General features: G+C 40.3%; 1 protein-coding gene across 2 annotated transcripts in view; it reads left to right on the top strand.

Annotated features, from left to right (window-relative positions):
- The window catches only part of SPPL3 (signal peptide peptidase like 3), a 58,981-nt gene that overhangs the window by 7,046 nt on the left and 23,954 nt on the right, over window positions 1–27,981 (top strand). For both annotated transcript variants that reach the window (XM_065693024.1, XM_065693025.1), the window contains exon 2: window positions 27,434–27,511. In XM_065693024.1, coding sequence (XP_065549096.1) covers window positions 27,434–27,511 — 78 coding nt within the window. The remainder of the gene's footprint in view (window positions 1–27,433; window positions 27,512–27,981) is intronic.

Genomic DNA, 27,981 nt, shown 5'->3' with positions numbered 1-27,981 from the left:
CATTATTAGATTCTGTTGAGTGTTTATTTTTAGGGCCAGGTTTAAGCCTCAGGTCCCAAGTTCCCTTGGGCAGCCTCCATAGCTGAATGTCACATTAAGTGGCATGGTATAGATGGGTGATGTCAGAAAGTCAGAATGTTCTGCTGGCTTTTGGGAAAGATACTCTGTAACTGGTAAATATCATTTAAACCAGAACATTTTTAACTTCGGATCACAGCAAGGATTCAAAGTAATACATTAAATGGGACTGTCCTTATGCTTTGCTTGTATGGGGACCGGGTTTAAGGATGGAGTGACCTTTTGTCTGGGATGTCACAACAGAGGTTCTTTAAAATCATCACAGCCAATATCTTGAAGCGAGGAGAATGCACCAAGAAAATTATTGTCTATTGCACAATCTTGTGCTTAAGATTCCTCCCTTATTATTGAAGATGCCCATGTAGAAGCTGGAGAGATATAATCATATCTTACAGTTTACATATGGTAGCATTTTCCCTAACCAGTGGGATCTGAAAGGAAAATGACAGTGTTTGACTCCCATTTCTTTTCTTTTTCCATTTGGAAACAGTATTTTCTTCTGGCTGTCAGGTTTGGATGTTCTTCCTTGACTTCCTGTAGCTAGTTCTTAGGCTTTTGACCTCAGCAAGTATTTTCCCATGTGGCATGGGTATGTAGCTGGAGACTGAAATGATTCTCTTTCATTTCTATGCCTCAGTCGCATTCCTATAGGCGTCTGCACAGCAGAGGTGGTGTGCGGAAAGCAGGAGGGGACCCAGGGGGTTCCACCCTCTGTTCACACACACAATCTTTAACTTTAGGCATGAGTTGGCAAGCTTACCTGCAGGAATAGGCTTGGATTTGCGTTATTTAGTCCAGCTGCTAAAAGACAAAAACTGTGCTGTGCAGCACGAACCACTGGTGCTTAAAGCCAGGCACCCTCCAGTGCTCTGGTGTTGTCCATTAGTTCTACCTGGTCAGTGCTTTTCCACTTGCCGCTTTGTCTCGGAAGCCCAAATTTAGTTCTTCCTTCCCATGGACTCTGCTCTTTCTCGGCAGAGGTGTCTTTAAAAAGTCCTTTTGCTTGTCTGATACCCAGGCAGAAGATATCTTCTAGTAAATTTGCAGTGGTACATAATTAACTTCAGAAGTTTGTCAGAAGTTTACAGAGATCAGCAGAAATGTGAAGACTCGATGGTGTTACTCTGAATCACAGAAATTTGGGAACTCTGCTGACGCCATTTTCTCATGTCAGTAGTATGGCAAATAACTTCGTGCTAGAACAAGAACAGCAAAAGCACCGTACAAATGGATTCATGGTGCAGCTTAGCTTCAGGTGCTAAGAATCAAGTGATCTTGGTGTGTAAATTTGGAGCACCTGGCCTGACAGCAGTGCTGCACAGTTTTACAGGGGGTTTCTCCACACAGGTAAGGCAGCACCAAGTGTATATCCTCAAGTTTTATTTAACTTTCAGTAGCTGCTTGGACAACTAAAGTCAGCTTAACTCCACTTGAGACGCTGTCGCTTGGGCGAGAACTCACGTTACAAGATGACTGATTTCCATGCAGTGCAATCGGGACAGAGGTAAGCACGGCCACCGGGTTGTGGCTTGCTCTGCTGCAGTGTGTGTTCTGGTGTCTGTGCGCTTAGAAGGCTGCCACCCCTTCTTCTGCTGCTCCTGTTTAAAACTTGATTTAAATTTGAAGACTTTTGTAGTGGGCAGAAATTCACCAGTGAATTCTGAGTAATCATTGTCATGAGGATCATCCAGCTGTTGGGACAGATACATTGTGCATGTGAGACCTACGCTTGGTATGTTGCTACACAAAGGACTGTTTCTGCTAGCATGAATTTACTACCTTTGAGGCTACAGTTGTGATTTATCCTCCCATCATCTGTGAGACCCAATTGGCAAGATAAAATAGGTATAGCGTGACTGACTTATTTAGTCAATGGGAAGTCCATTCTCCAAGTGACTGTTAGCTAAAGGTGAGGTTGGTGACACAGGAGGAGGCAAACAGAGCTGGATTATAGGGATTTCTGTAGGCCTCTATTGCAGATTTGTGAGGCGAGGTATGTCTGTGTCTTGCTTTCTAGGTTTGGCGCAAGGTCATTCTTGTCCCTGTTAGAAGTTCAGATTGGAGGTCTGTTTGCTGGTGGAAAGATTATGTGCTCTGAACTCTTTCTTGAGGTGGCTGATCCTATACCTTCACTTGAATAGTTGCTCTGAGAAGTTACCACAAAGGACTAAAAGCTCTCCTGGGGAATGTTATGATCTCTGCAGGGTTTTGAAGATGAAGAGTAGAACCTAATTAAGCTTTCTGTTGAAAATAGCTTAAAGAGGGTTTTTTTCTCTCAAAAAGGAAACTTTAAATAGTGAAGAGCTGGATTTTTTTTTTTTTTCTGCTAACTTGACTACTTGTAAAGCAGATGCAGCTGTAAGCAGTTACAGATGGTACAGAACAGAAAGAACCTCTTTATCATACTTAAGTGCCGTACAAGAACCCCAATGTTAGTTTTCCAGCCAGTTATCTTTCTCTTTATGTTTTTGCAGACGGAACATGGAAAAGAGCTACCTTAAAGTTAAATCAAAAGATTAAAAAAGTCTGCAATAAAAAAGAAATACTTCTCTGCAGGGTGCTTTACTGGAAGAAGTTCCATAAGATCCCTAAAGTACCCTCTCTAAAGAATGGTCCTACTTTTTATTGTTGTCACAAGTGGCTAGATTTGTTGAAAACAGTGTTCTGCCTGCTTTTGCCCCTGTCTGCTACTCAGTTGTGTGACAGTACTGTGCTTTTCTTCGGTGCAGGTTATAACACAGAGATCGAGCCCAATTCAGTCTTTCACAGGACAACTTCTCTCATGTATGTGATGCGTTTATCTATAAGGTGGCCACATTTATTACTTTCAAGACCTTTTTTGAGTTTGCCTCTCTGTTAATTGGAGGTAGCAAAACCAGGCTGCCTGTTCTGATGGGCTGCGTCAGTAGTTTCATGCCAGCTGAATCCCCTCTCTTCACTTTGTGCAGTTGTGAACAGTCACATTCACTTCAGAATCTCACCAGCCATCATCTGACAATATTAATTTGTCTTTATACAGACCTGACATGATGAAAGCTGCTTAAATCTGGCTAGACAGACTGGCAACTCTAAGTTGGACTCATACAGGAAGGTACTTTCAACCTTGTCACTGACGATTCATAGTTTGGTGCTGATGGTGTTAACTTGGGGTTTTTTTGTGAATTTTTAAAGAAAATAATATTTAATTCTAGCCAGGCATGTTGTGATGAAGTATATATCATAATCCTGTCCTGTGTGTGTAAGTCAACTCATCAATAGTACTCAGAGCTGCTCTTTCTGCATGACAAGGTCATATTGATCAATTTGACTTTGGTTTTGGCTCGTTGATTGTAAGGTCTGATTGTTAAACACTTTGATGAAACTATTAGTTGTTAGGTTTATTTTTGATCTGGCTTCTGAATACGTTGCTAAAAGAGTTTGGATTTCCAAGCACATAATCAATAAAATACTGGCCTAAGTGACAGAGGTATGAGGTGTGGTTTTGGTTTGGTTTTTTAAGTCAACAGTAGAGTCAATATAGATGAGATAACATCCTCTTTTCTGACTTTAGTGATTAAAACAAACAACCTTTTTCTGATTAGACAGCCTATTACATTTTGCTAAAAAATATATTAGTGAGAATCAAGGTATTCCGCATATTTGTAACGAAAGTAGAGGAACTGCTGTGGAAGTAAAACCTCAACATAAGAAAAAAGATTTTTTATGTTGGAAAGATGTGTTTTGTCTAGGAAGCAGTGCAGCACTTAGATTAATATCCTCCCTACCCGAGAGGACTTCATAATGTCTTTGTACGTTGTCTTAGGTGACTGTTCTTCCGTCAGTGTGGCCAGCTGCCTTTTTGCATTTTGGGGGCTCTGCTAGGGTATCTTCCTGGGACCTCTTTTAGGATTTAATGTCATTAATTCTTGCCAGCAGCACCTGTATTAAGCTTTTGTGTGGCACTCATTGCCAAAACACCCAGGTAAACCTGTTACATGGTTGTAGTACAACTGTTCTTGCACTTGGTCTCTGAACTACTGCAGAGCTTCAATTCTTGCATTTCCTTTATGAGGAAGCAGTGACTTGCTGAAGAGGTGGGATTTGCAGCATGTTCTGCTTTGCATGATCAGTTCTGTCACTTACTGAAACAAACCTTATGAATGGGAATAAACATCTTTTTTATTAGGCCTTGACTCCAAGGAGTATTTTACTCCAGAGAGAGCAAGGTAAGTGGAAGAAAGTTTGTACTGCTGGATCTAGATGTGTTGGCAGTGACAAAGTCTGGAACTGGGCACAGACTTTACGGTGGCTGGGGGCAGTCTGCTCACCTGGAGTTGAAGTTTTATTAGAACCTCTGGATGCCTGTGCAAGATGAGGAGCAGGGCTAGAGTGAGAGCCCAGTGGTAAAGGATGGAGCTGGCCACAAGGCAAAGATGTTAAATGGGAATATGCACAGCATGTTTGTGGGTAATACTTTGAGAACAAGGCAGGCCACTCAAGATGGACTCTCCAGGATAATGTATGTGTGTTGAGTGAAACTGTACACATAGAAGAGAATTGACTTAATCTTCTGGTTTTGGCTTCTGGATGAGATCAAATACAGCGTTGGGTAGTGGTATTTCTTTGTGTGCGTGTTAGGAAACCTGCTGCATGTTTTCTCTGTGTTCTCTGCATGGCTTTAGATAGAGATACTTCCTTTTGTCTGAACTCTTTTAGTTTAGTCTGTTAAGTTCCTCTGCATCCCATAAGAAGTCAGGCTATGGATATGTTAATATTTATTCTCTTAAATACTTCAGTAGTCTCATTGCTCAGTGTGTCGTTTCCTGTCTCAGCAAAGCTGCCAACATGATTACGTATTTGTCTTACAGGGCTTTACAATAAGATTTTTCAAGGTGAAGTAGTTTAAGAGGTTTTGGAGTCTCCTTCCCTGGAGGTACTCAAGAGCTGCCTGGACACAATCCTGAGTAATGTGCTGTGGGTGACCCTGCTTGAGCAGGGAGGTTGGACTAGATGACCTTTGATGGTCCCTTCCAGCCTTGACCATTCTGTGATAGGCTCTTGGAGGCAATAATGCTTGCCCTGTTGATAGTGCTGGGTTATTAGTGCTTCTCAGCTGAGGGCTACCTGGTGAGCTTTCAGGGTGGCAAACTGAGCAGTCACTCAGCTCGCAGTCACCACACCTTGGCAGGCCTCTGACCTGTGCAAAGTCTGCCCTTGCCTAAAGGGCTGAAGGTCAGTCAGAGTGCAGCAGTGTTGCTGTGAGGCTCTGCCCTTTGCGCTGGGATTTCTCATGCAGAATATTGCAGGCTAACAGATGCCCAGGGATTGCCCTGCATATCCCGAGACTCCTTTCTTTCTGCCCCATAATTTATGTGTTTTCTTTTGTCATTGCCCTTTCTAAACTGCTCAAAGGCACCATGACAGCTGTAATATTCCACATATGATTGAATGTTGATGAATATGGCAATATGGCTGGGGTGATGTGTGTTGGCTCAGTTGCACATTAGATGAACTTAGCCCTGGATCTTCAGTGCGTATGTGATACTTGGGTAATATGACTGTAAGAAGAGCAAGAGGAGGAGGGTGAAGTTAAGCTATTAGTTGCATAGAGTACTTATCTTGAGCAACCTTATTCAGAAAAATGGCATTTCTGGACTTGGATGACTGACAGTGTATGGAACAAGGCTGAATTGCATTACTAGAAGACAGGCTGTGTTTTCCTCTGTTAAAGACTCAATTGTCTGTACCCTTGTTCAAATAACTTATTGCATTGGTTTTGGAAAACACTAATACAGCTTCCTTTCTTTATGGCTAAGTGTGAAAATTTGTTTACCCGTGTTACTAATAGTGGCCTTCACTTTATAGATCAACTGTTGGAAATTTTTGTAATGGAATTTTGTTGTGCTACTAGAAATACTCTGTTGAGTATCCTTTATCTTAATCCTGCATAGGAAATGGATGCCTTTGGATGAACAGGATTCCAGAAGTCCACGACAATTTATTAATAGGATCTATATGACTAACTTGGAAAGGCTGCAGTGCCATAGTCTTTCAAAATTTAGACCTGTGTTGGAGTGAGATTACAGAACCTCCAGGCTCCTCCAGACTGAATAATGCCCCCAGTCATCTGGAGAGATACAATTTATGCTCCATTTCTCTGGCTTATGAATTCTTTTGGTGGCAGTTTGTGTAAGAGAGGGGAACAAAGGAAATAATTTAGAAGTAGTTGTAGGAATTGCATGAATTCTCTTGGAAAGTATGGTGCCTTATCAGGGGAGTGATGTCCCTTCTTTGTTCCGTGCAGGCTATTCTGCACTGAGATCAAGCCAGGATGTAGATTGTTACTAAGGTTGTGGGCACCTGAGGACAGCGACTCTGTAGAGTTCTATGGCCAAGTCAGCAGTTACCTGCTTTGCTTATTAGCAAGCCATTGTGCTCTGTACCAAGTATAATCTTCACACTAAGACATACTCCATCTCTATAGTTGAAATGGGAGTTAGGAGCTGGTGTGTGCTCCTGCATCTAGGTCTTCTGTTCTGTTTCGGGCCTAGCCATTAGTCCAGTGTGTTGTCTAAATAGCAGCTTTGCATTGTATGCTCAAGAAAAATATTTGTTATATCACTTCTTGTTTCTGTGAAGTTCTTGTCTCTTAGACAATACAAGCAGTGTTACAGATCCATTAGTATTAGCAAAACAAACTCCCCAGTATTAACTGTTAAAAGACTCTCCTTAAAAAGAAATCCTATGTATCTCTTCACTAAACTTGTCTGTATGGACAGTTAGCTTTGGGCAATTCTGTGATGCTTTTTCTGGATTACTTGTTCATTCTGGCACTTCAGATTGTTCGGGTTATTTGCTAATTGTCTAGAGAACTATTTCTGCTGTTCTAGAGCATTCTCTGCTTTAAGATGCCGGAAACTTGAGTTGTCTTTTGTAGAGTCACTCAGCTGTTCCAGACTGTTCTGTAGAAAGAACAATTGATTCTGTAAGCGCTAAACTAAAGTTTGATCAAAGTAAACAACCTGTATATGCAAACTGTAGGAAGAGCTTCCATACTGTGGGGCATTCACTTGGACTGGGTTGGTTTGTTTGTTTTAGGAATTCATTGTTGTTTCACTTCCTGAAAGAACATAAATTTCTGTTGAATGGCTTATGCTATGGCATCGAAAGTCTGTAAGCAAATGCTTCAGACACTACTGTTCTGCTACAGCTTGCCTGGGACAATTGTCTGAACATGGAAGTTAAGTGACTGTCATAGATATGCTAGGAGACTCCCAGGCTCAGTTGCTTACGTGTCTCAGAGCTCACCATGGGGAGCATCACAGTGTTCATACAGCTGTATTGGGCTTTTACAGGAATTTTTCACTTGTGAATAGTCTGGGCTCAGATGTGGTGGAGATGCTTGTATGTTTGTCTTTTGCTAATCCTGTCTCGGATGGTGTATCTCTAGCCAGTCTTCAGTTTGAACTTCCAGGAAATCATCGTTCTGTGCTTTGATTATTTCCCCCTTACAATTGCAAATAATTTATGCTGCTAATTAAAATGCTGTTAGAATTGCCCAGGGAAAGGGGCAGGGAAAGAATACAGCCTGCTTATGCTTGCAATTTATCTCTTTTAAGTTTATAGAACAGTTATTGCTAAGGTAGCTCACAGTCTGCGAATGAAGATGCATAACCTTCTGATTCATGGTGTTTGTCTACTGAAGGTAGAACAAAACAGCTACGTATTTCAGAGCCTTGTTTTTTCTGGTGCCTGTGGAGTGGTGTGGTTAGGAGAAACATTGTGCTCAAACCAGATTCATGTTCCCTAGAGAGAAACATTCAGAGAGACCTCTGTTTAGTACTGAGGGCCTGAAACTGGGAAGGCCGTGAGTTCCCTAAATAACTGATAACTGGCAGCAGAGTTTCTTACGCAGATCTCAGAAACCAAAAGGATGCATCTTTTGTATTGTGAAATGAAAAGGAAACCATTGCAGAGTTGGGGAAGTAGGTAATAAATCCAGATGACTTTTAGTGTTGGTTGGAGTTCAAAGAGAAATTAGGAGACCTAAGTAAGGTATGTGTTAAATACTTGGGAAATACCAACACTGAAGAAAACTGATGTTAGGGTCTTAGTTGTCCATGTGAGACTCCAAAACTAATGATAACTTTGTGGTATGTTGTGACTGCACATTGCAAACCAGATAATGCTGCTTCTGCCTCTTCCCTTTTCCTCCTGTTATAAGTAATATGAATTCAGTTCTGTGTTGTCTGCACTGTGGTGGATAATTTTTTTGCTCTTTCCTGTCTTCAGAAAAAGTTATTAGTAATTCTTGTTTAATACAAAAAGATTAAAATCATCAACATTGCTGATGACACAAGAGCAAAGGATGTCTCTTTTGTGGCAGTTCATCCTGCACCATATTTGTAATTGGATGGTGCTGCCATTGCACACCTACTGCAGGAGAAAATGAGATCCCTAATGTTAAAAGAGAAAGTGCTTTTCTAGTCTTTCTTCTGAATGAAAGATACTGTTTTCTTTTGTCAAGGACCTGTGTGATTAGATATTTATCTGCCTTTGTTCCCAGGAGAGAGGACTTTGCGGTTCATACTTTCTGGTTTGTGAAACAGGATTTCATACAGATGATTACGTCTCAGGAATCTGTGTCATTCTACTCCTAAAAGGAGCTGCTGAGCAAACTGGCTTTCTAAAACATGAAAGAAGCCTAGAGCAAACTCTTTGTCATCACATTCCTGGTAAATCCAGAGTTGCCTTCCACAGAGTTGCTAATATTTAGCAATGGCTGTGGTTTCCCACAAGGTTGCTTAGGTGAACATAACAAGTGAGAGAGAATGAAGGTTGGCTTCGTCATGATCTGCATTGGGTGAAAACTATTTTGGATTGTGTACGTGGTTTGTCTGTAGTTTTTCAAAATCAGGCTGGTGTCAGTCCATGTTTTTCACCTCCACAGTAAGTTATTCATCAGAGAAAGAAAATACCAACCATTAAACAAAATTTATATAGATTAGTTGAACTGGTACTCAGAACAGATCTGAATGGAGAAACCAGAGGATAATTGCAAACCCAAGGCAGAAGTATGCCTCTCTCTACTGACTGTTTAGGAAGCGTGGTCTTGTAAAATAAGTGCTTCATGTGTCCTAGGTAGGGAGGAGTCAAATAACCTCTGTCTGCATTTGCTACACCACCATTGGACTGAACATCTCCAATTTGCAGAGCATGACTGTTGGAAAAAGGGAGAGTGTTCCCATTCATCTACTGAGGTGTCAGCAAGTACTGACAGCAGTTGCTGCCTGAAAACTTCATTCTGACTTGCACAAATGCAATGCCCATAGCATCTCCTGCAGTATCACAAGTAAATGTGAGCCCTTGTCATAAGATGTGTGCTGTGAGTGTGGCTTTGTGCATGCTTAGTATTTTTAGAACTCGTTTGAGGTTGAAAAGGTGCTTTCCTGGAGTTGTGCTGTTACAGTGATTTCTGGGGAGATTAGAGAAAAATGTTAGGACAAACCAGTGTTAATAAATGAAGAAAAGTTCTCTTCAGTGTTTCATCCAGAAATTACGTCTGTCACCTTTTTTGTCGCTTTCTCACATTAAGATGTCACCCAACTTTGTTCATGAAACATAATTATTTGCCTTTTGCATTTCAGGTATTTGATTTAGAACTCTCTTAAAATATAAGAAATGAATCAGGCAGGATGAATGTCTTAAACTCTGTGCTGTTTTGATTTTAAACTGCCTAATCCTGTGCTTTGCTTCCTGTGAAGTGTTAGAGCAGTTTATGCCTTGTCACCAGCCTCTGCTCGTTTCCAGAGTGGCAGACAGAGAAGCCTAAAGGGAAAGTCTTTTGCTTGTGTGTGTTTCTTTCCAGATATAGTGACACGGGGCTTTAGCTATGGCTTGTGCCTGCACTCGGGGAAGCCCCTCTAGCCAAGCTCCAGTCCATCCTCAGAACAGCCTTGTTATGGCCTTCACTTGCTGGGCTTGAAAAAACCTGGTCTGGATTATCTGCGATCTCTGATACAAGTCTCAGTCACTTGGATCTTCACTGTTGGAATCTGGGGAAGAAGAATATTTAATAGAGAGGAATTCCAAAGCACCTTCCTGTTTGTCATCCAGACACTTGATATTTACACACACAACCAGCTGTGCAAAAGTGACAGTTAAATGGCTGTATAATGGATACTAGTATTTGCATGTAGACTGAACTCACACTTTCTAGAGCCCTGTGGGTTTTTTTCCTAGCATTGTTCCAGCTAGATGTTACTTACAAACAAATACGAGACTTACTTTTTGGACGTCCAGAAGCAGCAGCACATTTTTCCTGCACTCTGTGCGTTTCTTTCTGTAAACTTTGGGAATTGATGCGTATGAATGGAATGTCTGTAATTGACTTTGCTGCCTCTGATTGTAGTGTTTGATTTGCAGCTTTGTGCATGGCTGGTGAAAGTTAATCACTTACACATTGATTAAGATAATTTGCTCTTTTTGTATTTTGAAACGCAGGATGCAGTTGCTCATACGTAAAAACTTAAAATGTCCCTTGAACACCAAGCACTAATTAAATAGTGTTTTGGAAACAGCTTCTAATTTATGATAGCTACACTCTCTCCCTGTGCTTTACTTCTTATGCAAAAGTAGTTTTCAAATAAAATATTGAGTGATATTTTGAAGTTATTGGGTTTACTTTGTTCATCACTGTGTGTTCAAATCTGAATAATGTTGTGAAAGTGAAATAGCATCCCAATATGATGGCTCAAAATAACCTATAGTTTTTAGTTACAGGAATCAAAGTAGAGAGGCAAACTGGATGTGAATTATGTCTAAATTTAGTAGGTAGCTTATGTGTACTACTTCAACTAACAATCAACAAAAAATGCTGATCTGTTTGTGTCAGCTTGGTCATCTTGCTCCTATGGCTTCCTGAGTTTTAACTTCTACTGGACTTTATCTTCTAGTTCTGGTGTGACTGCTTCTGCCTGTAGGGCGCTCTGGGGTTAAAAGAGCGTTCCGAGGGTGGACTGGGATATTTTTAGGCGGGTTAAACATATGGATGTTCACTACAAAACCTTTTCCAGGAAAGCGTTTTGCTCCTGAGCAAGAAATATCAGCAGAAATGTAAATGCAGGACAACAGCATGCAAGCTCTCGCGTCCCAGGGGACTCCGGTATTTTCAGACTGGTATGTTGCTTGAAGCAACTCTGAGGATTACAGAAGGATATTGGGAGGATTTACCTCCTTTGTAGGTGGCTTTGACACATGGGAATCTAGAACAGAGGTGCTGAATTAGAAAGGAAGGAATGGTTATGGGGGACATAAATACATTTGTAATGTTTCTAAGACTCCAAGTGTTTTCATTGAGGCTGAAAAAAAGTGGATGTTTGATTGAGATGGGTTGCTAAGTAGCAAATTGTTCTCTATCAGTGTTAAAGAGTTTTCTGGATTCAGAAAATGCAAAAATGTTACATGTACAGTATAGGATTTGGGGAAGAGAACTTGGGTTGCAATGGTTTTAAGGCATTTCACTATACGTTGTATGTGTATGGGAAAACACGTCAAGAAAGTTGTCAAAGCTAAATGAGTGAGACATTTTTAACTGAAGTACCTTTGTAGAGAGCTGGACTCCTGTTTCATATGAGCTGTCTTATACCTTGATTATACAGAATACTGCTTTAAAAACGTATCCTGGCTCCATAGCTCAAAACTTGCCTGGCTGGAACAAAAGTCTTGAGCAAAGGTGCTGAGCTATTTTGAAATCCAAATTTCAGCAGTACTGTTTGCTAATAAATTGCATTTGCAGCTGAGGGATGGGTTTCCCCTTTACCAGTTTCCAGGTGCTGCAGAGAGAACTCTGACATTCCCTCTTCATTATCTTAATACATTTTGAGTATCATTAACTCCACACTTTTCTGAGGCAGGAGAACTGAAGATTGTAGTTAGTTCTATAGCATTTCCTAATACTGTTGATATGAAGGTAAATGTATTTGTGGTGAGAGGGAATAGTTTTTAACAAACTGTTTTGTAGGTGCTTTGTGTACCCCTTGAGGATTTCAAAGCTTCTCATGTTTATGTATGGAGAAGCTTACGTCTCTCCAGTTGTATATTAGCTTGCATATTAGTTGTCTATTAAGGGGTTGCTTCTCTCCACAAATACTGTTTGGTTTTAATGGTATACATTGTGGTAGCATGAGACTGTTGCTGAGTTGAAAAGACTATTTCATTTAGTTGAAATGCTTCAATCTGGTCACTCACTGGTAATCTGTATTTTGTTATTTACTGTGATTATTACATGAAAATGTGCATGAATATAGATGCCAAAGGATCAGCACTTGGGTTTCCAGCATGTAAAATTTCTTGGAAAGCTGAATCCTCTACTATAGCAGCAGCAGCATGTCTTCAAAACCACATAGTGTTTGTTTTATAGTAGCTCCTAGATGCCAGGCATATATTAAGTCATTCTGAGCCTGCTGCTGGTACATGGACATCCCTGTCAAGCCCAGCAGTTCTCTGTTTTTCCCTAAAAGTATCAAGCCATTAATTCCCTGATCCTTAGGGAAATTATTTTAAATTCATGTAAAAATTAGAGGCTGTTGTTTCAGTGGGCTTCAGGATTCACACAGAAGTGTCACTTCTACGTGTTTCAAAACAATTCTGTTAAAGATGGGAAGATCAGAAGCCAACCTGACTTGTTAGGAGTTTTCCTTTCTATCCATGTGGTTGGAATTGTCATGGTTTTTAGTAACACCTGAAAAATCTGACGCGGCTGCTCTTGGCTGTGCTGGATTCGACTTTTGTCTGGGTTAGAGTTAGTGTTGAAGATTTAATCTGACTGCTGTAACATTTAATGAATGTCTAAGTAAAACCATGTTTTTAGAAGTGGCTCACTGCTCTGATGTGTTCCAGTTTGTCTAGCTTACACCACTCATTAAATGAGCACAGCTTGAATTAATGGAATAAAATGGATGTTACTCTAAGAGGGAGATGTGAACAGGAAGTTATCATCTTGGGTCCTTCTGCTGTGAGTGTCAGTTGTATCTTTAGGGTGACCACTGCAAGTTAATGGATTCACTGTGAATACGAGAGAATTTAGTTTCCTCGAATGTGAACTTGAAGCCTTTATGTGTAAGTTTGCTTCTCGAAAGGCAAGCATTTTGTTCAGTAAAAATAGTCATTTTGGTTTCATTTTAACCTAGTTACCCCTGGACTTGCAGATGTTAGACACAGTGTTGACTGACATGGGATTTGGTGTGTATGTTTCCAGTCTGTGTTTGTAGAAGAATACATAGTGAAATGGTAATAGCTCTCTGATAAAACCAGTTATGGTTTTATATAATGAATATATTATTTCTATTTTTATATCTATATTATATCTATTTATAAAACAAATATATCATAAGTATAATGAAAATAAATTTTCAAGTGGGTGTCATTTGATGCTGGTCAAATAGACATTTTACTTGGTCCCATACATGAAGCTTCATGAACTTCAATTTGTCCAAAAGGTTTACGTGCTGCAATACTAAAGACTTGACTGCTGCTCTTATGAAAGTTACCTGTTAATAAGCGTGGCAAGGCTCAGAGGCTCAGCATATGAGGTGCCTCTAATAATCTGTCTGAACATTATCGTTTCATTAAACCTCTACTGTTTAGAATGAGTGAGTACAAAAGAGCAGTAGGACACGTTCTCCTCCTTTTTCTTGTTTCTCAGGACTGGAAAGAGCATACTGGGTAATACATTTGGAACAGGTCCGTTTGTTTTTTGTGTTGTTGGGTTTTGGTTTCCCCACCCCTAAAAGCACAATACATGAAGGTGGAAGAACTGCCATCTCTTGTGTTGCTACTAGTGTTCCTGTGACTATGGAGATGCTGGTCTGAAAACGAACTTGGATTTGGAGTGGAGGGGGGGTGTGTGGGAATTGTTCAACTGTATCAGTTTACTGTTTGGTGTTGTGAATTCCCATTTTGCTAGTAACACGATTTTTGGTTGTTTTAATCTCATAGTTCCCCCATTTGGTGTTCCGTTTTGCATGGGTGCCAGCTTCTCTCTTTACCATGTATTTTTCTAGACTAAATAAACTTAGTTCCTATCTCTCCTAGTCATCTTAGAAACTCTTTTCGGCACTTATTCCGGTGACAGGCTGAATAATTTTGCTTACACTAAAGCTATATTCACATGTAAATACCAGTACCTGCCTTCCCCTTAATAATCATCTCTCCTTCCTGTGCTGTATTTATTGAATGCTCTTAGAGAATAGAATGAAAAAGAAATTAACAGGAGAGAACACCTCTGGAAGAATGTGTCTACGCAACATACTAGTATTGGTAAGCTCAGTAGTATGGGAAGATCATAGTGCTCATAATGTAAAACTTTAATTGACTTTGGTAGTAAATCATAAGCATTTGGAAATGTTAATTGCATTAGGGTCTGTTGATATGCATTTAATGCCATACTACAGTTTAAGCTGAAGTTTTGCTTCCTAGCTTTGTGCTAGCCTGAGTCACCAAGCCTTTGGCACAGATACCTTGGAAACATGCTGCGTTGATCATCTGTATTTCTTTGTAGTGTGTTATTTTGGTGCTTTATACTCAAATTTTCTCCCTGTAATAGATACACGTAGCTCTCTGATTCGCTGTTGGTTTCTTTCTAAGTAAAATAGCCATTCTTTCCCTTTGATTAAGAGACTTTGCAGAGAGCGTCCTCTGCTCGTGGGTGTGAAATTTTAACTCAAGTTAATAGGGAGTCAGTGACTTGCATCAAAACAGGAGCAAAATCCCTGGCTTAAGCTTAATTTCCCTCCTCCACTGCCTCAGTTGTAACTGAGCTGATCATGGGAGTTGTGTGTTCAAATACGGCTTTCAGCGTTCTCTCTAGGTGGGATCCATTCAGCAGTAAAAAGCTGCTGTTTGACATACTGGTAATGTAGAACTTAATGATGTTGGTGGGGTTTTTTTCCTGTTTTTTGCTTTTCAGAAAGCAAAATCTGTTGCTGTTTGGTTATTTTAAATTGTACTCCTGGTTGTGTGAACAGCAGTGCATTATTCCTCTACAAACCAAGTACTGGAACCATGAAATGTTGTCATTACAATAGTACAGAAAACCTCGTGTGAGGTTTTACTTCAGGCTTTTCATTCTAACTACATGTAGGGTTTGTTTGGTTTTTAATGTTTTAAACTCCTTGTTTTTCACTTACACTGGAGAATAGAAGGGGTGTTACTTCCAGTCAGTGTTTTCAGCTTCAATGGTAAAATTAAACATCCCTTAATTTTTCTGGGTTCAACTGTCAGTGGTTCCTTGACCCACTTGAAGCTCATTTGTCCCCCGCTAGCACTTTTTTCTTGTATTATGAGGAATAACAGTGATATTTTTCTGCTTGATTCAACATGCCTTTTGACATATTTACATGTTTGGAGAACAGATTGATTCAGCTTAGGTGTTTGGCTTTTGTTGTGTGTGTTTGCCAAAGTAATCCAATGCTGTCGTGGAGCCTCTGAGTTTACTACAGACCCAAGAAGCTTTTTACTTGAGATGAATGAGTGTAGAACTGCTCTTACTATCCCCTACTTCTCTAAATCTAGAAAAACTTAAAGCCTGAGTGTCACAGTTCTGAAGTACTCAAGAGTAAGGTTAGTCCAGTATGACTAATTTTATGACCTTGTTTTGGTGCTCTGGGGATATGTGGGAGAGAAGGTTGGGTCTGAGGTTTGTTTCATTTGAGTGACAACATAATTGTGTGTGTGTATGTAAGACATAGGACATACTATTGTCAGAATTGGTACATTAATTGTTCGTCAGGGGCTTACAAAGTGGGTATTGACTCTGAATTGTGAGACAGAGGTATTTGCTCACTGCTGTCTTCCTGGTCCAGATGGAGCAGCAGTGAGGATTGGGACAAATATTTAATCCCAGATTATGAAACCTCTCATGTTTTGTCATCTTGGGCAACTCTTAGTTGTGGCTTAAGGTCCTCTGAGATGCTGTTGACTGAAACTAATAACTTGTAGTAGCTGTGTTAGCAATGTGAATTGCTTGTCAGCATTTTCATTGCAGCAGCCTCTAACCCTGCTCAGAACAGGTCTTCCTGCTCCTGTAAGAGCAAAATGCCCATGCTGAGCACACACTGAGTGTGTTCTGATCATACTGTGGTTGACAGAGTGACAGTTAGGTTGTAGATACCTCCTATAGAGAGGGCTTTGTTATTGAGCAGGGGATTCTTGTGCAGAAGAGACTTGTACTTGTTCTTCAAGCAGTATTTTATTGTGAACTGGAAGTAGGGAGCATCTGTGTGTTTTAGGTGATTGCAGTCATTGTTAATGAGCTTTTTCTGTTATGTAGAAAAGGCTTCCAGAGATCAAAACATAGATGGGAGGTGAAGGTGAAGACTTTGGTAACATTTTTATCTTCTTCCTGTAACTAGAATGTCATAAATGAAACCTGCACTTAAGCAGTCTTACGTCTAAAGCAGAACTGTGCTATCAAGCAATTGAGAACTCTGGGTTGCATGTATGTCTGGGAGATCTGTTGATACCTTTATGACCCAAAAAGGTCTTAGCTGCCAAAATTGCAGAAAACTTCCCTGTGCCAGGAATAACCATTGATGGTTCCAAACTGTTCTTCCTGAAAGCGTAATGTTGTTTGGGTCATGATGAGGCTGAGTAGCATAAAGCTGCAGACAGTTTCACAGAGGTGCTCTGCAGACTTAAATCACAGCAACTACACCCTTGATTTGCCTTTTCCTTTTTTTTTTTTTTTTTTTGATGTAAAAAGGGCTATTTTTGGAAAGTTGATACAGTTGAAAGTGGTAGTTTAGCTGGAAGAGCTGTTTCAGCAAAGCTTTGAGGTAGGCTCATTATTGAGCTGACCTCTGCAGAGTTCACTGCTCTGTTGGAATCTGAAAATTTACATAAAGAAATATGCTTGTGGCTCTGGCGAGAAATGCCTGTGTGCAGCAGATCTTTATTTGACCTCCTCTCTTCTCCGTCCCTCCAATCCTTCCTCTGATTATTTGTGGAAGGTGGAAACAGTTTTCCAGATGAGGAAAGTCTTCCTATGTGATCAGTTTGTTCTTGCAGCTAAGCTGCAACCTTCTTGCTTTGTCAGATGCCTCATACGTATGTTTATGTATACTTTCATATTTATGTATTTGCATCTTGTTCTGATACTTGCTGATTTAATTCTTCCACAAAGGCATTATATTCACATTTTTGTTTGGTAATTTGTGTGGGATGACAGCAAAACTTGAATCTCTCCTTTGCAGTGCACTGAAGTCTTCTATGAATTGATGAACTATGAAGACAATCACAGCTTTACTTCAGCAAATGAGTCTTTTCTTTTTCTCATTCCCATGAAACATGTTTTTAACGTACTATAGCTTGACCCTTGCAAATGCAGTATGGCTACTTCTTGTACCTCACCGAATACCCTTATGTGTTAATGATGATGGAGTTTACTTGACAGTCTCTTTAATGGACGGCCAGTGTCTCAAGATGCTGTGCTGTGGCAAAGGTATTTAGAGAGCTGGGGTTTATCAAAGTGCTCAGGTGCTTGAAGGGCTTGTGGGGGCGGATAGCTTGATTAGAGTTTTCAAGGATACTACTGCATGCTGCAACCATAGTTTACTAATGGAAACAAATCTGGAAGGCTGAAGTAGCACAAAATGTCATAAAATATCATCATAATGCAGCAACCACAGTACCTGTGGTCTGTTTTGAAAACTAACTTCATTAAACCATTGCTAACTTCTGCACAGAAGGTTAGTTAGAAGGAAATAGCAAGGTTAGTTTTGTTTCATTTACATATGCTCCAGTAAAGCTTGGATTACAGGTGTGTGTGTATTACAGTGTGCTTAATCAGACCTAACTGTAAGCTGCTTCTGAAAGGGTTTTAGTCCCACCTTGTCCCTGGCCACATGTTGACTCCTTTTGTCTCTGTGTCACAGCTAGCAGTTGTGCAACTGCTGGCCTGAATGAAAACTTGCTGCACAAAGATGGTGATTTGCCAGGGCAGCGTGCTGCTTTGCTGGGGTAATTTTCCCACCTCTTTCTTCTTTTCCTGCCCATGAATAAGGCGAGTTTTACTAGCAAAACCCAAGCTAATTGTTTGAAAAAGGAGGCTTTATTGGCAGAGTTCTGTTAATGCCACTGAAGTCAGAGGAGGGGTAACATAAGGTGGCTAAAATCTACAGTGTAGGGCTGGCCTGGTGGTCTCTCTTGCCTCAGACTTTTCATTTTCAAACCAGCACTGGCAAATCATATATGAAGCTGGATTCCTTTAGATTTAGCTGTCAAGGAGGGGTAAAAGTTATAATTGTGTTAAAACCAGGGCTGTGCCTTGGCTCAGCAGTTTGCTGGGGCTGGCCTGGAGTAGAATGCCAGCGTTCTGGAACAAGTTAGCTGGTCTGCAACAGCTCAAGTAAAATAAACAAGTCTCAAAATACAGAATTGCGTAAAGCATTCACTACTAACTCTGTTTTGATATCAGATGTTTTTCCATAGGTTCTTGTCCAGTTTAATGCACTGGAATGATACCTACTAACTTTTATTCCATGGGCTCCATTATTGCAGACATCCTTGTGAGGATGTTTGGTTCACATTTTCACAAAACGTTTGCGGTTGTGGATACTTGTGGTCCAGTTTCAAAACCTACTTCTGGAGAGGATTCCTTGGCTGCCGGTGACATAGATTTGGCAGTAAAAGCATGCCCTGCTTTTCATGACATCTTGTTCTTTCTCTGAGAAAGAAAGAAGGGGAGGTTCTCAGGTCTTGTTTGGTTTGTTTGCTTTGGAGCAAAAACCCCAATCCAAGTCAACCAGTCAACCTCCTCAATAAAACACTGAACCTCATAAAAGTAAATTTATTAGTGTGTCTAGGTTAGAGGTGAAGATCCAGACTCCCATTCAGTTTACAAATGCATAGTATGAAATAAAAAGGCCGGTAATTTTTGTTGCAGCAATGTCAAAGGCATTCAGTATATTTTTGGGTATTTATTTTGGTTCTGGCTACTTACTACTCAGATATATGTGTCCATTACAACTTACTTGAAGATGTAATTTTTCTCCATTAACCACTGATAGTAGATTTTGCTCCCCAGTCTCCTGTTTAGTGTAGTTCCATTCTGCCAGAGTGGTGGGGAGCTTAGGATCTGAGAATGCTTTTGAGGTGCAGGGATGTGCTCTGTATTGGTTGGAAACAATGCTCCTTTTGGGCCAGTAAGGTATTAAGCTTCCAGGCAGGGACTGGAAGTTGTGCTCCTGTTCCTGAGAGGAAGTGAGTGCTCCAAGCTGAATGTGAAATCTGGAAAGCTTCCAGTTACTGTAATTCTTAAACAGTGTGAAACATGGAATTCTTTGTTCTGTTGGCAAACAGTTGGGTGAACTAAAAGAGTAGCTCAGATAGTGTTTTTAACAGAAAATATAGTGGGGGTGTGTTTTGCAAGATTGTACGTCCTGATGCTTTACTGGACATACACTTCAGTTTCATCTCCAAGTGAGTTCAGAGGAGTGTTTCCTCTTAGCAATTGGGTTGGGAGCTTAGAATTTGGGTCTGGGGGGAAAGTTTTAGGAAAGCAGCTTTCTGGAAAGGGTATAAGAGGGAATTGGGGGGGTTAAATTGAATGTGTAGAAATACCTAGGATCTCTAACAGTATGAAAATGTTCTGAGAGACCTCTGTCTGATAAACAGCAGAATTAGTCTCTGGTTACAACTTTGAAATGCCTGTCTGAGCCCTAAGCACATCTGCATAGGAAAATCTGGGTTTAGTCAGACATCTCAAATTACTCTGGTTTGGTTTGGTTTGGTTTTTCCACTTCAGACTTGCTTCAGGGTTGTGTTTTTTTTTTTTTCTGATATACTCCGTGTTTCCATAGATTATTTAGATTAAGCAGACCTTATCTGCATGTGACAATTGAGATGAAGTTGTAAACTTGGTTTAGAAAACAAGCTATTCCTTTAAGGTAAGTGAAGCCATGGCAATTTGCTTGTTTTTCCTATGAATCATGCTGAAGAATGGAATAGTGTTGAGATATGTTTACAGCTGTGGGTACTATGACTTCACGCTTAAAATGATACCTTTAACTGTTACACTCAGGTTAACTCTGGTTTGGCAGCAAGCCTAATGGAGGCTCTTAAATATGTATATATCTTGCACATGTAAGGCAGCTGAAAGAGGCTTTTTATTTATACCCTTGACCTGGAATCCAGTAAAGGAAAAAAGCCGTATTGGTTTTACCTACCGAGTGAGGCTGCCTCCCCCCCAGAATGAATATTTGTGCAATTAGCTGTAATTGATCTTTGTGTACATGGTGGTGCTTTTCTTCTATGTGCCCTAGGGCCATGCTCTGGAGTCCTTGACTTTGATTTGCTCATCTTAATAAATTATGCCGCAGTGATAGCTCACACACGCCTTGCACTGTAGCACCACAATATAATTACTCTTAGCAATAAATAATCCTGATCATTGTATTCTCTAACACCTCTTTCCACTTCTTTTAAGGAATAGAATAGTTAGTAGAATATCTGGGGAATGTAAGAGACAAGTAGATTCAGAGAAAATGTTTTCCTCACAAGTGGCATACTCTTTATGGTCAAAAGAAAAGAGATGTGTAGGGTCACTGCAGCATAGGGAAGGTGGGTACTCATTTCTGTCTACAGTTGATAGCTCCAAAAGGCAAGGGTGAGGCAGGGGAAGTGAGTTGCAAAATATTCTTCAACTTGCCTTGAATTTACCAACTAGTATTTCTTGACTTTCTGTTTTTCTATTGCTGTAGCAATCACTGAAGTAATAAACACAATAAATAGCTTCTGAAATACACGAAACCCTTGGAGCAGGTGGGAACTTTCAACAGCCTTGGTGCTGACATGTAAGACCAGATTTCCAGCAGAAGTTGATTGTTGGGTTTTAGGTGGGTTTTGTTGTGGTTTGTTTTCCATTTCCCTTTGAAAGAATTGACTGTTTGCTGAGGTGGGACCATCAAGCTGAATGTGTGCATTCAGCAAGTTTTGAAAGTGAGTGATGAGTAATAGGGCAGAGAAGGAGATGCTTCACTGTCACCCTTCCAATGCTAGTACCTACCTATGAGTTTTCTTCTGAAGAGAATAGAAATTGGGAAAGTGGGGTACATGTTTTGGTGGCCGTGGGTTATTGTTACCTTGTGAGGAGGCAGTGGACACTCAATAATATAAGGGGTATTTGAAGTGTAGGTGAAGATTACCATATTGATTGAATAAATAGTCCTGGCTTTTAATGTGGGCTGAAGAGTATTTGAAGTGTTGTGTGGGCACTTCTCAAGCAGTATCATCTTTCAGAATTGAAATATGCAAGTGAATTCACGTAGGGATCCAGTTTACCGTAGTTGTGTCTGGTATGAGAAGCTCCCCATGAGTTTTGAAGGGCTTTTTGTGTGAGAGAAAATATTGGACTAAAACAGCAGTCAGAGGCTTACACTAGATGTCAAGAAGAGTCTTTCACCAATTAATAGTTAATGAATTAGTCTTTCACTAATTTCACCACTGGGTGTTTTAATCAACAGATGAGGTAAACATCTGTCATGAGTGATTGATTGTCTTTCCCCAAAGCAAGATCAAATTATAACTCAGTGAATTAAATGATCTCTTTACATTCCTGTCAGTGGGAACTCCTGTGATAGATGTCTGCAAGTTGTAGGTTTGGTCCTGTTAGGTAAAGTAAAAGCTCTTCCATTTTAATCCAGTCCTTACTCGAGCCTATCTAGATACTTCCTTGTATGGTTTTATTTTCCTCAATTTTGAAAGCAGGTAAAGAAAAATATGTGATGAAAGGCAATCTCCTCTCTTCATGTGAACTTTGGTGGAGTTCATCTGCTGCACTAACTAGTAGGTGTGATTTGTTGCTCTGTTGTTTGCATTCTCATATATATACAGTAAATGCAGGGAAAGTTTATCTTGCTGCTGTTCTAACAGCTTTTGTATGAGAATGATTTGTGTCCAAAGCCTTTAGCGTGCACTGCCATGGAAACTTCAGTTTATGGGCTCCTCATTCCCCCCTGGCAGAATTCCTCACAATGGTATCTCTTGTACCTGGAAGTCAGGGGAGTAAGATTCACTACTGACATATTGAGGGGCTGGATTTCTTCAATCAAACACTTGGTAGGCATGTTGTGCAAGCAGAAAGGAGTATATGTGTAATTTCAGTCACATAAAACTTCCCTGGTGTCTTAGGCGATAGTTTTGGGGTACTTAAACAAATGCCGCCATTGAAAAGCCTTCCTTCTTTGATTTTTATCTCCCCAAACAAGCTGTATCACAAGTATGAATCACTTGAGAAACCATCCCCTTCATTCTTCATTATTATTCAGGGAGACAGGTCCCCTGATGTAGTTTTCCATGTGGTTTTGCAAACAGTTTGGTGGCATGGGATGAAGAAAGGGAAATGGTGACTGGCAAAAGGAGAGAAGTTGCTTTTGTAATGGCAGCGTTGGGTTGTGATCATTTCGAACTGGCCCATGACAAGTAGGTTATATAAAGGGTAACACATTGCACTGTCATCAGGAGACAAGTCTGGTTCCTTGTTCTTTCTCTGGGTCTTCCTTGAACAAAGTGAGTTGCCTAATGCGGGGGGCAAAAACAAGTACCATGCTTTGCCTAAGGGAATTCTGCTCCTGGCTTGGAAAGTCTTCTGAGATTCTTGGCAAGAAACTGCCTTTCTCTTGGTGGTGAGGAAGAGCTGACATATGAAAACCAGTGCTTCCTCAGTGGAAGAGCAAAGGAAATAATGAAAACAGAGAAACTAAAAAGTAAGTACATAATAGGAAAACAGTAGGACTAAAAGAGAGGATTTTACAAGAAGTTCCTAAACAAGCAGGTGGCAGAGACCCTGTAGGGTGGATGTTCACAAAGACAGGTGACTCTGGACCTGTGACAATGGGGGAAAAGGGAGCTTGACCTGCAGCTACTGATACAGAGAAAAGAGAATGTAATGCTGTTACTGTTGTTGCAACTTTTATTAGCTGGGTACCATCTTCTCTAGCTGGGAATGAAGCAGGTCTCTGTTCCCTTGGGAATACAGAGGTTATTCATTTGTTTTTTTCCCAGAAGAAGGGAGAGTGCTGCTTGGAACGCCAGCTGTAACTGGTGTGGTGTATTTGCATGGTTACTCTCTGGGATGCATGGAAATGGTGGTGTGTCACGGTGGCTGGGCATCCCAGGAATTGTTCTGTAGGTAAAGGTCCATGGAGCAGTCTGTGCCAGGCTGGAGAGCTCGCTGCTTGGATTGTTGTCTGGACAATACTTTCACTGTATAGCTGTAGGGCTGACACACAGAATATGTTATAGAACAGTGCTTGCTGTGTCTCTGTCTTGGCATGCCTTAGCAGGCTCTGTGTTGTAAGCACTTGCCCATGAAGCTGCCAGAAATAGATGCCTGATGGCAGAGAATTAGCTAAAATTGAGCTCAGCCATGTAAAGATGCCGGTTCAGAGCAAGATCTTGAGTTGTAAGAGAAAGCATTTGGGAAGTCACCTCTCACTAGCTGGCTGAGCAAAGGAGCTTGGAGAGGAAAGTGAGCCATCAGTGTGTTGATTTTGTAAAATACTTGGGTCTAATAATTAGTTTTAGTTATTTGTTACTTGACCGAGTGATAATCTGTCTGATAGTTGGTTTGGAAATAAGTTATTTTATCAGGCTTCCCTATAAGGATGTTGAACTTCAGGTGTTGTAGCATAAGAATCCTTAAAAAAGTATTTCCCTGGGAAACCACTTGTCTTTTGTATTTTGAGCAGTGGTCTGCATATATACCAGAGTATAGAAGGGGGTTGGTGGGTAGTTGTTCTTGTAACATAGCACACAGGTGAAGCGCACTGAAGTCCTTCACAAGAAGCAGTCTTTAGCATGGCTATATCCAGCATTAACTTTCAGAATGAGAGGGAGGAATAACGATCTTGTCTTTGTGGATTGTCCTGTAATAAGTACTGAGAATTGCTTCTACTGTCAGTTTTTAGGTCAGAGGGTAACAGTGCATGGGTTTGTTACAGGTATTTTCTGTACGTTTTCCGCTACTTGTTCTGAGATGAAACACTTAATTTTACACAAGTACCTTGTAGAATGAAGGTGGTTTCATTTTCATCCATGCAGTGGAAGGCTGGTTAAATGTGACTGTACAAAGTCTACTCCAGGTTCTGAAAAATGGCATTAGTGTAGGTTTTTGTTTTGGCTGATCCCATTGGAGAAGAACGTAGCACCGATGCTATGTCTGGCTGTGGGAGTATGTGAACTTGCATACTTGAAATGTAGGAGAACCCACTTATACACAGATAGACTCTGTCGAACTTGTAGAAGGTCATTTACATTTCAGTTAAAAATACAAATGGATTTGCGGATCACTGGATTTTGAATAACATTCAAACCTTTGAGGCAGCCTTACTTCTTAATTCTTTCACGTGATGCTGTCATCTGCTTATTATCTCTAGTCTAGATTAATGCATTAGAAAGTGTCTATTTGGGGTCCAGGGTTCTTAATGAACTTTCCAGTGATTAGGACTTCTGGAAGCAGTTCTGTTTTCAGGTTTTGGGCTGTACCTTACAGAATGTTAAAAGATGCAGGGGTTTATTATGATGAGATTCTCTTCAGCATTGTAAAATTATTCTTGAGGTTTGCTTGTGGGCTACTTGTGTTGGAAACTTTGACTGGAATCTGGACCTGCCTGAGCTGCTTGCTTGATTCCTGCTGCGCAATTACTCTCAGACTTGTCATGCTGTGTCTGTTTTGTGTTGCTCTTTTTCCAACCCCCTCAGGAAGAAGGAAAGTGTGACTGTATCTTCCTGGCCCCGTTTGCTGGAGTATGAAGGAACATGAGTTTTTCCTGATACCAGCATTGAGTTTTTAGGATGCCCTGCTATAAGATCTCTATGTGGAGGGGTCAGGAAGCATCACTGGTCTGTGATGAGCTTATAACTGCACTATTGCACTGTTCTTATGCAGGATGGAAGGACTTTAATTCACATTTCCCCCTTGTGCCGAATCAGCAGATAGCTGTCCTCATCATCACTGCAGTCTATCAGTACGGTTATGGTATATGAGATCATTGTTTAGAATGAGTTTACATGTATTCAATTTCTTTCATTGTACCAAAGGGCCCTCAGTTTTTAATAGATAACTCACTGGATTATGCTCAGGGCTGATCCATGATCCATGTATCATCCTTATTTTATCTGTTTTATGAATCCTTCTAACATTTACAGCCTTGTTTTGACTAATGCTTAGTAATTGTGATGAAATGACATTTTAATTATCATAGCTTCCAAAGTTGCTGCTGAATGATGAATTATATAGAAAACATTGTTAATCTCAAAAGTACTTGTGAATTTATGAAGATAGAATTTTATGAACATCAGTTAATAAAGTTTAGTGCATAACCCCGCATGTGTCTAATCCCAGTTGAAATTCCATTTAATCATTTTGCTTTTCTTATAAATTTGGAGTTCCTGAATGTTCTTGTAATAGACAAATTCCACTATTGGTTCTCAAGTCCACACAGCATACAAACTTTCCCTTTGCTCAAGGTTGGGGAAGGAATATTTCTCTCTGAAGCTAGTAACAGGACATAAAACTAGGATGCTCATCCTTAAGCTGTTTCATCTTGGTGTGTGCCTAGCTGTAGTCATTGGCTAAAAATAACATGCTATGAACTATACTGTCTATAATCAGCATTTATATACACTGATACAGTTACATATTTCATGTGTTTGCAGTTCAGTATATTGATCTTCATGGATGCTTTAAGATCTCTGTTCCCTAGCCTGGAAGCTAAAGGTCAAACATGACTGAACCCCAAAACTTAAGATCATCTTTATGTGTTGGCCAACTTCTTGAGCAAATAAGACATCTGTATTTTACTTTCAGCGTGGGGTTATGCTGAAGTTGTTTATGTGATTAACCAAAGTAGTTTCTCATTTCTTAAAAAGCTTGTTCCACAAGTCTGTAATTTCATCTAAAAGAGGCAGTCTGGTTTTCAGTGATCTTTAATATTGAATTTCTGTAGTAGAAGGTTCACATTTGTGTTTGTATATTAAAAATAGTTTAAAGTGTGTGTCTTGTGGTTTGGTAGTTTTCTCTAAATTGCTTTTGAATTGGGAGTGGGATGAGTGATTCTGTAACTGTCTTGTATCTTTAGTTTTTATTTGCTTAGTGATATTTAATTTGGAACGATCATGTAATGCAGTTATCTCTGTTCCGTATCCATAGTCTTGCGGAAAGGAGGCTTTTTGGTTGGTTTGCAGAAATACCTAGTTCTCATTTTTGCAGGATAAGACTCATGCAGTTACCATTGGGCATTATTCTCTTCCCTTTCCGTTACTTTAGTGCAAGTTGTGAAAGAACTGTTGGGAGCTGTAGTGTGACCCCCAAAGCCTCTCCATGTCTGTCATATCCCTGCCAGCATGGTGGCCCCCTGCTTGGCTTACTCCAGTGTGCCAGTGGTTTTCTCTGTTGGGCCCCCTAAAACTGCAGGCAGCACTTGAAATACAGCTTCACAAGTGCCAAGCAGAGAGATCATTTCTCTTGGGTTGTGAGCTCTTGTCACGTTGGTCCATTGCTCAAGGTCCCCCTTACAGTATTTTCTGTCCTCTAGGACATCAGCCCCACTCTCCCCAGCTGGCTTTCAGATGGGGACTTGTTGAGGTAGCCTTCTGTTCCTGCGTGTGGGTCAAAAGAAGTTTCAATGTCAGCTACAGCGTCGGGTTTGGTCTGTCAAGGTTAGGGGAAAAATCAGCAAATACTAATATTTGTATTTCTGTGCTTTGAACACGTAGGTATGCTGTATCAGGAAACTGATGTAAATCTGGCTTTTAGGCTCCTGCTGAAATTTCTATCGGGAATCCTGTATCAAGTGATCTTCAAGGTGTAATGGGGAAGTCACCGTGTTTGGTTTCATAAATGCGTGTTGCAGGGTGTTGTGAGGTTTTGGGGGTTATGCTGGTTTTGTTGGGGTTTTTTTGTGAGCTAAGTGAATCTTGACTGCCACATTGCAGCTTAACTGTATCAGTTAAGACATAGGAAGTCTTACAGAAACCAGGTTAGTGTCATTTACGTGCCAGGTTGCCTTAGCTGCAATTGAAGAAATTTAAACTTGTTTGAGAAGAAAAAATCTGACGCAGTGGGTTCAGAATAAATCACCACAAGGGTTTTAAATTGTTCTTGGGTTGTTGCACAGCTTTTGCAAGCTGTGATCTTGAATATAAAATGTTAATTTACAAGCAAAAGGTTTTACGTTCCTAGATGCTATGGGAATCTTGGAGAGAGCTGCCGTAAAGATTTGTCATTGATCCTTTATTTGTATTATAGTAAGAAAAAGAATTGTAAATGGTACTGGTGAAATGGACACTTGTGATGCCTTCTTTTTCCTAATTCCAGGGCATATTCCCTTGTGGATTCCAGTCAAGTGTCTACCTTCCTGATTTCCATTCTCCTCATAGTCTACGGCAGTTTCAGGTAAGATTTTTCTCTAAGGTTCTTCAGAATTTTTCATTTTCTAATAAAAATATGGCAAGTGACTGAATAGAGTCCATGCCTTTTGTTTCGTTGTGTCTTTGTCAGGCTGATGGCGAATGAACTATTCCTTGCTTCTGAAAAGGAAATGGAAAAGGAATAAAAAAATACCTTGTTGAGATTTCTGAAAGACGTAGTCGTGTGTCAAGTTACAAGCACATATAAGATAACTTAGGAGTTAGTCCTTGAGGACAGCTTTGTAAAATTGGATTTTGGAGGGTTTGAAAGGATTTTCGAGAGACAGGGATGCAGTGTCATTGATACATGTAATATTTCAGTGTTGGTTGATTCAGCATGTCCTTATGATCGCAAACAAATCTTGTACAACAAGATTCCCAAGTCCCAGTGCTATTTACTTGAGCGTGAGTAACAGCTTAATACAGAAGTGGGAAACACCACCAGCGCTGTATTCC

The sequence above is a fragment of the Lathamus discolor genome, chromosome 12 (assembly GCF_037157495.1).
Source record: "Lathamus discolor isolate bLatDis1 chromosome 12, bLatDis1.hap1, whole genome shotgun sequence".
Classification (NCBI taxonomy): domain Eukaryota; kingdom Metazoa; phylum Chordata; class Aves; order Psittaciformes; family Psittacidae; genus Lathamus; species Lathamus discolor.
Note: the sequence above shows the minus strand (reverse complement) of the source record. Positions and strands in the feature narration are given on the sequence as shown.